Source organism: Rhinolophus ferrumequinum, chromosome 12 (assembly GCF_004115265.2).
Source record: "Rhinolophus ferrumequinum isolate MPI-CBG mRhiFer1 chromosome 12, mRhiFer1_v1.p, whole genome shotgun sequence".
NCBI lineage: Eukaryota > Metazoa > Chordata > Mammalia > Chiroptera > Rhinolophidae > Rhinolophus > Rhinolophus ferrumequinum.
This window is the reverse complement of record NC_046295.1, coordinates 32,865,657-32,881,047: the sequence shown is the minus strand read 5'-3', so window position 1 is coordinate 32,881,047 and position 15,391 is coordinate 32,865,657. Positions and strand designations below refer to the sequence as shown.

The following is a 15,391-nucleotide window of genomic DNA, read 5'->3' as shown; positions in this document are numbered from 1 at the left end:
TCAACCATGAAATCCAAAGCGAAATCCTGTTAGTTGGTAGTCTGTCTTTCCATCATTCTTTTCTGCTTCCTTCCTTGAATGAGTATTTGATCACCTTTTGCGGGATTGTGTGGAGACCACAGTGATAAGCAAAGCTCATTTCCTACAGAGGATGAGAGGAGGGTTCCAGCCCAGAGCAGGCAGGGAAGGAAACCAGCACAGGAAACTAATGAGCAGGGACCTCCGAGGGAAATGGTTGTGGCCTTGGGCTGCTGGGTCAGTGGGTGCTTTTCTCAAATGCAAGGAGAGAAAGGTACAGACTGACAAACCAGGAAAGAGGAGGACACTGGGAGAGCTTCAACTGCACCAATTCTTAGGAACTTGGAGGATGAAGATACAGGAGAAGGGCCTCCCACGTCTCTCTTCCAGGGGGTCACTTTTATAATTTAATTTCCAGTTGTCAGAATTGTGCTAATGTAGAGGAGCAGATTTACAGCCAAAAGCACACTACAAATTCTGAAAAAATAATTTTGATTTAGGTCTGGTCTGTGGGTGGGTGCAGAGGACCTGAAGGGTGTAATTTGTTGTTGATTTTTCCTGGCATTTTTAGCATTCCAATTGCAATTTCCTTAGACTAATTTCAATTTAGTCTGAACATCTACTAACAAAAATTGGAAAGGGGAAGGGAGGTGGCACTATCAAGATGCATCCTGTAATGCAGAGGAAATAATAATGAAACAAAATAATGAAAGCTTATATGCTACGCATCTGGTTTGTGTGTGATAGTGGGGGCAGGTGTGTTTGGGGTAGCTGTACTGTACAGATAAAAATAAATTAGTGCCTATTCTGAAATTAGTGCCTGGTCTCCCAACAATTTATATGGTAAAAAATTAAAATGTGGATCGAGCCCACGTGACTATTTGGAGTGAGACAGTCCTACTTTCTACCGTTAGCTCCAACACTTGTTGGTTCTGATTTTGGGCAACTTTCAACCTGTTTTCCTCATGTGTAAAATGGGGACACTAACACACTTCTTGCAAGGTTTGGGTGGATATTAAATGAGAATGTAAAACACCTAGCACAGTGATTGTCAGGAGGCCAGTCCTCAATTGGAAAAATAGTAATAACCAATAATAAGCTTTATTACAAATAACAAATGTAACTTTTGACAAGTATGTATTACATTTTCTAAGCTACTACCATTCCAAGATAGTTTCTTTCTGCAAATGATTTGAACTGATGATATGATTCATTTCCATTTATTTAATTTAGTAAATTTTAAAAATTATTTACTTTTTTCAGTTATAGCTGACATTCAATATTATTTTATATTAGTTTCTGGTGTATACCATAGTAGTTAGATTTCTATGTAATTTATGCAGTGATCCCCCGATTAGTCTAGTATCCACCTAGCACTATATGTAGTTGTTGCAATATTATTGACTATTATTCTCTGTGCTGTACTTTACATCCCCCTGACTATTTTGTAGCTGCCAATTTGTATTTCTTAATCCCTTCACCTTTTCAATCAATCCTCAACACCCCTCTCATCTGGCACCCATCAATTTGTTCTCTGTATTTATGTGTCTGTTTCTGTTTTATTGGTTCATAGATTGCACATATAAGTGAGATCATATGGTGTTTGTCTCTCTCAGTCTGACTTATTTCCTTAGCATAATACCCTCTAGGTCCATCCATGTTGTTGCAAATGGTAAGATTTCATTCTTTTTGTTTTTTGGCCAAGTAATATTCCATTGTATATATGCATGTACATTATATATATGTATGTGTGTGTGTGTGTGTGTGTGTATATATATATATATCCGTATGTGTGTGTGTGTAAAAAAGTACATATATATATATTTATATATATATATATATATATTTATGTACTTCTTTTTTATCCAATCATCTATTAATGGACACTTAGGTTGCTTCCATATCTTGACTATTGTAAGTAGTGCTGCAGTGAACGTAGGGGTGCATATAACTAATTCATTCTTTTAAAAATATTCTATAACTAGTCTACTATCCCAAAGGTACATTTTCAGTGTATTTACTAGTAGCAGTAGAATAATGTTCACTGAAATTAATTTTCATTAATTTGGGTTTACTTTAAGCATCCAAGCTTATTTACTATGATTATACTTTTATCAAATTGGACCTTTTCACTCAAATTTTATCCTAAAAGCTTGCCTGTTGAATTATTATCACTCTTCTCTAGCTTTTAGGTTTTGAAGATTTTTTTCTCTCCTACTTTGAGTATGTCAATTTTGATGAATCCATGACATTTTTCTTTTGATGGTAAATCCTTAAGGGTTCTTCAATGTTTTTCCCTAAAAATATTATTAAAGCATTATTTTCTAAATATTTCTATTCATAATTAAACAACTACACCACCTTTTGGTTCCTATTTTTTTTTTATCACAAAAAGTTGGTTATATAGGTGGCGGCTTAGGTATAATATTAAATAAGTATAATCAAACATATATGATAAAGAGAATTTAAATATATTTAATAGATTAAATATAAAAATGTTTGTTATAGAAAATCATTTTATGAAGCAATCAAAATTTATAGATTCAGTGAACATATTAATGGACTATGTATATTTTAAAGAAATAAAACATACATACTATAAACTTCCAAAGAGATTCCAAATAGCCATAAAATTCAAATAAAAGGGTATTTTTCTGCAAAATTTTTCTTGTCCGAGCTGCACAGAAAGCCTTATGATTCTTTTTTTTTATTATTTAGCAGGTGTGCAAACAGATGCAACTTGTTTATTTTATTTTATTCCTACTCGTAACATTTCACTACTGCCAGAAAGCCTATGGGCACATTTTTAATATTTAAATAAAAATTCAAAAAAATTACATAAATTTTAGCAGTAAATAAATTCTGTTTCCTTTTTAACACGAAGGCAAAAATAATGATAATGAAATTCTGGAATGGCAAATGCTTTAAAAAAAACTTACTAGTCAGTATTAATGTAGTAGCAGACTGACATTTAAAATAAAACTGGAGCTCTGATGCTCTTTCATTTGGGTTTTCCATTATCTAGTAGTCTTCATTTCAACAACTGAAACAATAGTATTGAATTGAATTGAACAATTGAATGCAAAAGTAATATTTTGTATGTTTGTATACTGTGTTTATATATAAAACATGTATTGGTCCTCTCCTGCCTGCTCAACTCATGCAAATATTAATTTTAAAACTCATTTATTGAATTCATATTAATGACAAAATATAAAATTATCCTTAAGTTACTTTAAAGGGAAATACTTTTTCCTTGCTTCTGCATCTATTTAGATGTTTGACACCTATCCCGAATAAAGCACCCATAAAAGCAAAACAAAGTCCAGCAAAGTTTGTGACTATTTTCCAGATTTCCCCAGGTGGATTTCTGGACTATTCTCCCTCCAGTCTCACCCCATCCTGTAGCAGGTCATACTTGTGACCGTGATGGATTAACAGCAAGGACTGTGGTGCTAAACTGCTTGTTTTTGTAACCTGGTTTCATAAATTAGTAGCTGTATGACTTTGAGCAAGTTACTTGATAGCTCTATGTCTAATTTCATCATCTGTAAAATAGGTTAATAATAATATTTGCTCATAGGATTGTTGTGAGTTAAGTTAACATATATAAAGCACTCAGAACAGTGCTATGTGGGTGTTAGTTTTACTTGAACTTTTTGGTTTTCCATCCTAATCTAATTCTGTCTCTCTGCTGAATGTGAAGGGATATTTGGTCTCTCTGGGGCTTGGGCCTCAGATTTCCCATGACAACTTCCCTGTGGCTGTGCTCCCTCCTTTCCATTTCAGGTAGGACCTGTGCACAGGTTGCCCTGTGCTTGCAGTGGTCTCCACCTCTGACCGCCAAATTCTCACTATCTTCACATAGTTAATTCCTTTTGTCTTTTAGATCTCACTTTAAACAATTGTTTTTGGGGGGATGCTTACCCTGGCCCTCCCAGGCTAGAATAAGTGCCTCCTGATTTAAGTATTCCTAGTATGTTTTCCCGAAAATATGACCTAGCCAGACAATCAGCTCTAATGCATCTTTTGGGGCAAAAATTAATATAAGACTGGGTCTTATTTTAAGACCCGGTATAATGTAATGTAATGTAATGTAATATAATATAAATATAATACCAGGTCTTATATTAATTTTTGCTCCAAAAGACGCATTAGAGCTGATTGTCCAGTTAGGTCTTATTTTCAGGGAAAAACGATATATCTCTTTAATTTTCCTTTATAGCACTCATCAAAATTTATAGCTATATAGTTATGTGAATATTTAATAAATATGTATACTTTACTAAAATGTAAGCTCCTGGAATGAAGGTCAAAATCCATTTTATCATTATATCCTAATCATTATAGTATTTGGCCTAGAGTACGTGTATAAGAAATATTTGTTAAATAAATGAATAAATTATTTTCAGAGATAAGTCCTAGGATTCAACATAAGTGAACATGATTTGCCCAAGATTATACCACTATAAATGACAGAACTATAAGTAGAATTCAGTTCTTCTGACTTAAGGTCCACTATCATTTCCAGGCATTAAGTAATCACGCAATTTCTATTGTGTAGGTTCTAGAATTAAAAGTAAACGTACACTTCAGAAAGTATATATCTAAGATTGTCTGGGGGAATTGGGCCTCCCTATGTAATGATATTTAAGATATGAAGTAGGAGTTAGAGCAGTTAAGAATTGGAACAGAGGGTTCTAGGTAGAAAGAACCATTTACACAGTGGCTCACTAACGAGAAAAGATTGGTGAATAAGAACAGAGAAAAGACCACTGTAATTGCAACAGGAGGAGTAGGACCAGGGTGGTTGAGGTTTAATCAGATAGGCAGGTCCAGACTTTCTGTACCAAGGAAAGAATTTTGTTTTTTAACTAACAGACGAGAAAGTCACTGAACAGTTTTAAATGGAGATAACACAATCAGCTGTGCATTTACATGATATTGGCTGCTCTACCAGGCTGGGGGTATTGGAAAAGGGCAGACTTAAAAATTGGTTGGATATGGGGTCAACAAAGAAAGAAATATAAGAGCTGACACTCAGGTATCCAGTATGATCATGGAGGATTGAAGTATCACTTACTGAGAAAGGGCCATTAGTAGATAGTATACAATACTAAGTTCTCAATAAATAGTGACAATTATTGTTTTTGTGGTTGTTGTTACTGATGATTCAAAAACCACTTGCTGCGATTGAGGGGAATAGTGGTTTTTATGGATTTCAACGGATTTTGGCCTGAGGTGTTGCTCCCACTGTGTACACAGGCACTTCTGGACTTGGTGTCTGGAAAGGGGAGTCATCTAAGGGCTAAGCGTGCAACCGAGCCTCAGGAGGACAAAGTCTTTTTGACCTCCGAGCTGATTTCTACGGTAGGCTTAGTATAATGTCTGAGGTACACATGAGAAAACAGCATTCCTTTGTTTTGAATTTCCTTCTCCTTTCTCCAAGAATCAAGAAAGTTCAGATATGATAATATAACCAGGGCCAAATATGATATGATAACCAATATGATATGGCTAATAGGTGTGTGAAGCATCAGCGTTGTATGGGGATTAAACCTATAAAATTAGCCTTAATTGGCCTGGGCTGAATAACGCATGCACATAGAGAGCTCCAAGGACTTTCCTATAAATTGAGTAAGGGGAGAGTAAGCAAAGAAATCAAGAGGTGTGCTTAGATCTTTAATGTTCCAGAAGGTATTTCATACCTTATTTTCTGATCTAGATTTTATTCATATATTTTTGCTTCATTTGACAATCTGTCACATTCATTTACATTGTTTACACATAGTATATATAAAAAAAGGAGTGCCTATTAGAATGATTAGTTGGCCGTACCGATTATGTAAGGCCCTTTTTGTTTGCATGCTGGTGAGCCAGTCCTGCCTTACAAGCAGATGGGAAGGCTGCTCAGCTCCACGCTTTGGCTCATGACTGCTGCCTTGGTTCCCTGGAGGTGCCAGGAAAGCGAAGACCAGGGATCAGGACTACCCACCTGGTTGGTGTTCAAGAGGACCCCTGTTATCATTACCCTGATCATCCTTTAAAGAGGTCCGGAAACATATGAGGTGGATGGCAAATGTGTTAAATATACCAAAAGGCGTGTCTAGTTCAGAAGTTTTAGGCCATGAGTTGAGAAATTTTACAGTACTTAATCTATACGTCAACTGGACATTTTGCAACAAAGCACCTATTAAAGAACTGAAGAAAGAAGCACTAAGGGGAAGTCAAATCTAAGAAAACTCCAGATTGTTTGGGTCACAGGAGGTCACAGGAGGTCCTGCTTATAATGTAAAAGCTACAATGATTCTTACTTAATCTCACTGTAGGAAAAGAGTCCCAGAGAGCAGTTCCCAGGCTCTCGACCTCACATGGAAAGGTGCTGGCTCGGGTAGCAGATGGCCATCAGCTGTAATCAGTTAGCCGTTAGCCACTAATATAACTGCTGTGGCTACGCTAGCAGGCAACTGCGGTTAGCAAGCGTATTGTGGATTGTGGATCATGTTGATCCTACTTCCTGTGTCTACCAGTCGCCAGCGAGACTAGGGTGCAGAAGACCCCTCTCTGGGGTACTGGCGGATGTTTGCTTTTGTGTCTCGACCAGCTGCCATCGAGAATATAGTGATATGCCTCCCCTATCTATGGCTCCATTGTTGTTCCTTTTTGGCCTCGCCATGTCCTGCGTTCTTGTGCGGGGAGTGGGAACTGAGTCCCTGCATGACACTCACACATATATAGCTGGCATTATTTAAACCCAATCACCATTAAGGAACATCATACAAACACATCTAAGTCAGCATACCACAAGAGATTTTAAAGAAGATGGAAAGAGGAATATTTTAACCAGCATTCTGAGTAAGTTTAACATGTATTTTATTTATATTACAATACTTACAGGAGTCCTTGAGATATTTTAATCTATTTTTAAATTTATACCTTTACTATCATATGTATTAAACTAGGAAAAGAATTTTACATTTATTTTCCCTTTTTTAATTTAAATATACCAAAAATATACCAAAATATACCAACTAAGCACATACACATAGTTTAAAAATCAACAAGTCTTCTTTACTGCTTTGGGTAATTTGTAATATTGCTTAATATGGTATCATCCATCAAGATCTCAAAGTACTCCCAATTCAATACAACAAAATGAGGCAGTGTTGAATCATTTGAGCATTTGCATCTCTCCTTAATTGTAATAACAAAATGTTATTTATATTAACTTGAGAGCTTTAGCTTTTTGACACTTGTTGAAAATAAGACATTTTGCTTACTACGGTATCTAAAACTCCTGAAGAAGAGAAATTTTTTCTTCACATCTTTAGTAATTAGAAACATGAGTTTGAAAATCAGAGTGAGGATTCAAAACAGATCTGCATCTCTTAATAGCTATGTAACCATTTAATCTCTCTGTGTCTTAGCTTTCAACTTCAATCTCAGATGTTCATTGATAAAACAGGATAACATAGTAGCTATCTCAAAGGGTTAAGTGCAAATGTTTTATTATATGTAAAGGACTTAGAACTGTGCCTGGCACACAGCTAAGTGCCCCCAAAATGTTAGCTATCGTTATCATCATCGTCATTGCCTTCTGAAATAGAATCATTCATTTTGATTTTTGGACATTGGGAAAAAGAGTCTATAAAATACATATTTAACTTTTCCCTCTGTATTCCTAACCCTTAGCTTTATCAGAAGCATCAATCTTTCTTATTTTCCATTCAGTAAGTTTTTTTTTTCAGTCCAGTAGTTCTCAAACTTTTCCTTTACATAGACACCTTTATGACACATTGAAACATTCCATGAACTTCCACGATATAATCTATAATTTTAGAAGCAATTGATTAAGAAAATACATGAACAGAGGGGTTTAATGACCCCCTGAAATAAATCTACAGCCCCTCCTGGGTCTAAGGCTTCTGCTTAGGAACCGTTGCTTTAATCAAAAATTATTATTTTTTGATTAAAATGTAATTCAGGTTCTTTAAAAAACAAACAGACATGGATTATAGCTCTCTTACCTCTCCCATGACTGCTATGGGTGTCTCTCCTGTTGCCTGAGCAACACGATGTTCTACTAAGTAGAACATATACTCGTCGTAGAGTAGACGGATCAGGTGGAAGGAGCCAAAGCTAGCAGCACTGCGTAAGGTTAAGTCTCGAATAACCATTGAGCTGTTCCAAAAGAAAAGACATACATGCAGCCAATATTAGTGACCAGGATTAGAGTTCAATGTACTTTTCCTCTTAAAAGAAGTTCAGTTGGAGGTGTGAAAGATTGGTATAGTACACAACCTGTCATGGAATAATTTCATTTTTGAAAGCAGTTGGCTCAACTCTTTGGAAGAGGGTAGTAAAGGGGTAATCCCCACTGAGACTTGATTAGATCTTTATTAGAGCTAGACAGGTCTTCACTGGGAAAAGCCATTTTACTATCATAGGCAAGTCTGCTGAGTCTATTAAACTCCCAAATGGGTCAGAATTGAACGTAAAATATTTTTGAGAGGTTGGGAACTCATAACCACCATAAGAAAAAACAATTCAAAGTGAAAATCTTCTTGAGGGGGAAAACACTGTGTTACCACCACTCAGTGATAATGATTTAGGTGTACTTTTTTTTGCAAATATGTATTTGTGCCATACAAAGGTGACAAAATATACTAAGCAATGTTCCCAGATGTGGCAAGGTACAACGCAGGTGAGCATGTACAGGGATTACTAAAAGTTGGATTTGAAGGCAAATTTATTAAGTAATTCCAGTTTCTTACTGATTTCCATTTAAATTAAGGTGATTTTCCATCAGAAATAAGTGTAAGGAAGTCAATTAAGAAATGCATATCTTTGAAAAATGTGAATGATTAATTGGTAAAATACTATAAGACCAAAATATCAACATTATTAATAAAATACTAACAATAAACTCAATTATATTTAAAATGGAAATGAGTCCAAAATAAAATTTTGGCCCCACTGAGGACAAGCCAACCATTAAGCTTATCCATGATTTCACACTTCTTTAATATTTCTAACTTAGAGTCAGAGTGGGGTGTGTGGGGGTGTCTTGTGTGTATGCGTGTGTATGTGTTTCTTATCGCTTTCATTTAATAGTCTTTTCTAGATATTTTTGGCCTAGGAACACTAAACAGACATTATATTCTCAGATAGGAGGAAGAGACAGAATCTCACAAACGTATAGGCTGATAGTCTAAGCCTTGACTTGTTGTAAAGAATTATACAATGTCAGGCAGATGGAAAAATAGAAGACCATACTTCTGTTTTCTGTTTTAATGTCAACTTTATTTATATAGATTTCACTAATATATCAAATTCTATATATCCAACTTGGCAAGAGACAAATCATCTCTGTCTATCTGAAATTCTAAAGCCTTGGATTCTGATTCTGACTCATTAGCCTATTGATCTCATACAAATCATTTCCCTGAGATTGTTTATCCTCTTGGGAGAAAATGAAAGCAGTATTTTTGCTCTTATCTAACTTACATGATTATTTCAAGGATTTGAAATAAACTTATGAATAGACCACGACTTAAATAAATATAATTGATTGTAATTATAATATACAGAACAGAAAAAGCTGAGCTCCTCATTCTCATTTGGTTATGGCAGCAAGAACAGGGAGTTAGTATATGATGATCGCAGAGGACGTCTCATTAGTAGATCTATTTACTATTAATAAAAAAAAAATGAATTAAAAAAACAACAACCATGGGTTTGGAGTTAAACGCACATTAAACACTATGTGATCTTGGTTAGCAGCACATCATTAAACATTTTAAGGTTCAAGGTTAGCATGAGCATCAAATGAAGATAATATATGATGTGATATCCTAAGAAAACTACTTATTAATACACTACTATATATATTAGAGTTAATAATATATTCATTATTATAAACAGCAGTACTAGTGAATGATACCTTAGAGTCAAATACCTTAATGAGTATGTGAAGTTTGGAGTTTTTATAAGTGAATTACTGAAAATAGATTAAGACTCATTTGTATGCCAAAGATATATGAACAAATTCTGTTTATAATTCTATGCATATTTTCCTTATAATTCAGTGACACATCACCCATTCATAAAGATAATTAATATAAATATAATAGCTATTGAAATTAAACATTTCTTTTCCTATGGAAAAAATTTGAAAGGCAGAGAATCCTCTACTTAAAAAAGCAATAACAAAACAATGTGAATATAATAATAAAATATTGCATAACATTTTTACCTATACTAATCCAAAATTGATTATATGAAGTAAATAATTTAAAAACCCTAAGTATTGCAGGAGCAGAATATTCACTCTGAATCTCTCTTGCTGAAGAAAAATAGCAAACATTTAAAATAAAGCCCTGAGGAGACAAATGGCTAACAAACATACAAAACTTTGGCTAATCTTATTCAAAATTAAACAAAATACAAATAAATCATCTATTTTATTTATATCATCTATTTCAGTAAGAGATTAAAAGATCCAGCATCGCAGAGAGTATGGCAAAAGAAAACTTAAGCTGTTTCCACGAGTATAAATTCATTAATCTTTTGTAGAGGGAAATTTGGCAATATTTGGCAAAATTTTAAATACACAAATCCTTTACACTAAGCACTTTTAATGCCAGAAATTTGCACAAATGAGCAAAGATAGTTTTAATTGCAGTAATATTTATACTTGTGAGAAACTAGGGTGAAAAACTAGATACCCATTAGCAGGATGCTGATTAAACAAATTATGGTTCGTACACATACGGAATTAGTATTTGCAATAGTTTAAAGAAATGAAGTAGACTAGACATAAAGGTAGTAACATGGAAAGATGTCTATAATGTAATGTTAAGTTAAAGAAGTAGAATGTATAATATGGGCCCATTTCAAAATAAAAAGTATCCATAGTTTTTTTTTTTTTTTTTTTTTAAATCGTACCCCTAAATAAATGGGACTGTTTATTAGTGCTTGGATGGCAAATTTATTAAAATTGTGCTAGTCACTTTAAAAAGTTCAAACCCTTTTACCAGAATTTATCCGAGGGCATATGTGCCCTTTTATACAAGTCTAATCATTATAGTAGTTTTTATAATTGTTATCACAACACCAAAAACCACCTAAGTGCTCAAGATTAAGGGGAAAAGGGAATGTTTAAATAATTTATGAGACATACACACAATGGAATATTGTGAGGACATTAAAAATTATGCTTCTGAGGATATTTAGTGACAAGGAATGTTCAAGATGTAATGTTAAGTGAAAAATGTTAAGGGAAAAATACAGATAATAAACTGTGGGAAACAATTGGATCCCAATTTTGTATAACACGAAAAGATAACATTTTACCAGTGGTTATTTCTGAGGAGTAAAATGATGGATGATTTAAGTTTATTCTTTGTATAGTTTTTATGTTTCCCAGATTTTCTAAAGTGAGCAGATATTAATTTCAGAATAAAAACATTTATTTAAAAGATAGCATTCATTTAATATAGAAAAACAATCCTGAGTCAGTTGAATGTCAATAAATCTTTACAGGGATAAATATCACAGATTAAAGAGGAATATCTATCTATCTATCTATCTATCTATCTATCTATCTATCTATCCATCTATCTTTCTAAATTCAAATTTTAGGATTTTTATAATTTCCTTAAAATATAACCCTGAAATCACATTAATGACTTAAGGAGAATATTCAAATTGAGTAGCTTTCTGATATTATTAAAAGAAATGCAAAGTCAATTATTTTTTTCCAGGAGAATTCACATTCATTCATGCAATACATATTTATTGTGTTTCTACTCTGTGCCAGGGTCTTGTTCAAGAAAAAGCCAGAATAAATTTGGTTTCAACAGTATTCACATTCTATTAATAGTAGGAGAGATAGTCAATAAAAATACAAGTAGATATAAAATACAAAGTTAGGCAGTGAAAAATGCTATGAAAAAAATAAAGCAGGGTAAGAAGTTGGAGAGTGATAGGGGCAGGTATTTTCAATTAGGGTGCCAGGGAAAATTCTTTCTGAGGTAATATTTAAGCAGAAACTGGATTGAAGTGAGGGAGTGAGCATGTGAATGTGTGAGCCTGCCTGACAGCAAGGAGAGTAAATGCAGACTTTGAGGCAGAACTACATTTGACGTGTTCAAAGAACAGCCAGGAGGCTAGTGTGGCTAGAGGACAGTGAATAAAAGAGAAGAATACGTGATGAGGTCTGGAGGTCACTAGTAGCTCTCACTAATACCAACTGCTGTTGGAGAAAAACATATCTGCTGACCTTCAGTTATAACACCTAATTATCTTTTCAAAACACTGATAAGCACGCCAAGAAATTATTGTCATGTTTAGAAAAGAATCAGTTGAATTATATTATTAATGCTATGTCTACTTTATTCCTCCTGTCCTACAGCACAAGTATCAAATGACACAATTAACAGTTTAATTGGAAGCCTATTGTCGGATTCAGACTTCTGTAAGATATGTTGCAAAATTGACTCCATCGAATTTCATGTTGCTAAGTTACCATGAATTCAACTCCTTTGAAAATCAGTTAAAAATGTTAATTATTTTATAATGGATGAGAAATACCCTTGTGTATTTATCTTTATAATTCACTGTGTGAAAACTGAAACATTTACCCTAACCCATGTACTCAATCCACCTCTTTGTGTATTTGGGGATATATCACACCCTTTCTAAGGAGAAAGGCGAGGACATCACCCCTGTGACTCCCATGTGAATTCTCTTTTCAAACAGTGCTTACAGTTGATTCCAAAAGAGGATTACTTTTTGGATATTTATATATTGTCCAGTTTTAGGCAAAGTAGGTTCCCTGTGCCCCCTTTCAAATCACTATCAAAGCTATACACTTCATCCTTAAAAGTGGGGTATCTGCTTGGCTCTCAGAGTAGCCCTTCGGAATGCTGTATTTCTGTTATCCACAAAACACAACAAGCTGAGAAATGGCCCACATAACTTCTCCATTTCTTCCCAAGAAACACTGATTATTTTTTTCCTCCTTCCAGGGAGTTAACAGTAGCCATTCAAAGCCAGGTTAGGCAAAGAGAGAGCCCTATTTGGAAAAGAGGGTGTTCGCAGCAATGTTATCAGCAGCCAGTTGATATCACGATTCTCTGCTGGTCCTTTTCTATATTCGTGTGCATGTAAATATATAGAGGGTGCCAAAAAAATGTATACACATTTTAAGAAAGAAAAACTGTATTAAAATTGTAATTCTCAATATATGCCGTTAACAGAAGATGAATACAAGTCACGTTTGACTTCTGCAATTACAAGAGGTGCTCCAAGTGGTTACCATCAGCATCCTTCTGATTGAACTAGTGCTTGAGCAACGTTGACCCAAGTGTCCACTTGTCTACATTTTTTTGGTACCCTGGCCTACACAGAATTTTAGAAATTATGAGATTAACTGACTTCAGAACATCAAGAGTCTGTCTATCCAACTGACAAATTGTTATTATAATGTCAAAAACATTTAAAAAATTTACCCTGCAATTCTGCTTCTCTGCTAGTTTATGAATGCAGTTTTCATTACTCAGTATGTTCATATGCCTTAGTAAAAAACAGCTCTGATTTTAAAGGCTCTTAAGTTTCTAAGCTATTGACTTTGCCTACAGCAGGAGGTATGCATCTGTCTGAATATGCCTTTCCTTCTGTGGCCTCGAACTGTATGCCTCCAAGTCTTTTTGAAATGAAAATAATAACCATAATAGTGTCTAATAATAACAAGCCAATTATCCCCAACTCAGGGAGGACAGAGGGCAGGCAAGTGATGATCTACTGGGTTTGTGCATCTGTGAGAACAAGAAATACAAGTAAGTAATTTTCTCTTTTCAAGATACCTGCAACAGTTCTCTGTGGAGATGAAGGCTCAAGGGATGTAGTTCTAAAATGATATCAACTAAATATAGAAAAAAAACACAGGAAGGAGTAAGGCTAGGTCTGACAACACAACATAAGAAAGCCATAAGAAGAAAAAAAAATAACCTGCTTTCTCTGATATAGAGGATGCACTCTGCTTTTGGTTATATAGGTTTTGGAACAACCAGCTAGTAAACCTTCTGTTTCATCAACCATTCATGAAGCACATATACCACCTATATAATTTTCTGGGGAAAGAAATGGATGAATAAAAAATCAACTTGCAAACAAATGGGAAAATACCTGAAATCTTAAGAAATATTCCCAAATTAAAATGTTGAATTCTACTATCACTACTGCTACTGCTGCTGCATCTACTTTGAGAACACTGTGACAATGTTTTCTAAATCTTCTCCATGTATCCACAGAAAACTTACACTTCTCATTAACACCCAGATCTAAAGCTAGCTCTGGCTTTACCGAAGCATACCAGTAGGTCATACTCAGCCAGCACCTTAATATGTGCTTCTCAAATCGTCTGGGCTAAAGGTATGAAATTGATGTGAGACAGAACTGTGGGATTATTCCATTCCCAAAACAAACACAAAACAACAACACAAAACTTTTACTGCGTTTGACCCCGGGCTAGACACTAGAAAACTAGTTTCAGGATGAAAGGATAATTTCACTCTTAATTACACATATACAGTAGATGTGCAGCCAGCTCTACTTCGGTTTAAGAAATAAGAATTAGACCAAATCAGTTAAGAAAGAAAGAAGTCACTTACAATAAAAAGCAAAGCAACTACCATCATAATTAAAAGATCTCTCGTTCTATCTTTACAAAGGTGATCAAAACAAGATGGAAATCCTATCGTTTGGGTTTACTGGGTTCACAAGCACTACTAGTGCCTAAACTCTGTTCCCTCTTCATGTACCTTCTCTCCTCACAACTAGCTTTGAAATCACCACTGATGTCCAGATAATAACCACAGTGTAGCCACAGCCACTGTCAGTGGTATTCCTGTGGTCACTACTTTCTGACATGCGCATGGCTGCGTAGGATCGAAATTAGCAAGCTGCCTAAATGTCAAAGTAGATATGGCTTTTAGGCCCAAGCCGGTGGCGCCACCTTTATCAAAAGTAGGAAAGAAATGAACTCCCACCACAAAAACAAAGGCTTGGGTCAAAAATAAAGCTTATCTAACTTATTTTATGAAATGGAACTCCATCTGTCAATATTCCATCCTAAGTACATATATATGTACTGTGTTTCCCCGAAAATAAGACCAGGTCTTATATTAATTTTTGCTCCAAAAGACGCATTAGGGTGTATTTTCAGGGGATGTCTTATTTTTTCATGACAACAATCTACATTTATTCAAATACAGTCATGTCATCCTCTTCTGGAACACCATCATAACGTACTAAATGCGTCCGTCTGGCTGATGATCTTAACTAGGGCCTATTTTCAGGGTAGGTCTTA

The 15,391-nt window shown here is 34.8% G+C and overlaps 1 protein-coding gene across 1 annotated transcript in view; it reads right to left on the bottom strand.

Moving 5' to 3' along the window:
- The window catches only part of RFX3 (regulatory factor X3), a 258,294-nt gene that overhangs the window by 17,378 nt on the left and 225,525 nt on the right, over window positions 1-15,391 (bottom strand). The window contains exon 16 of the mRNA XM_033123755.1: window positions 8,046-8,199. Within this exon, the coding sequence (XP_032979646.1) occupies window positions 8,046-8,199 (154 nt within the window). The remainder of the gene's footprint in view (window positions 1-8,045; window positions 8,200-15,391) is intronic.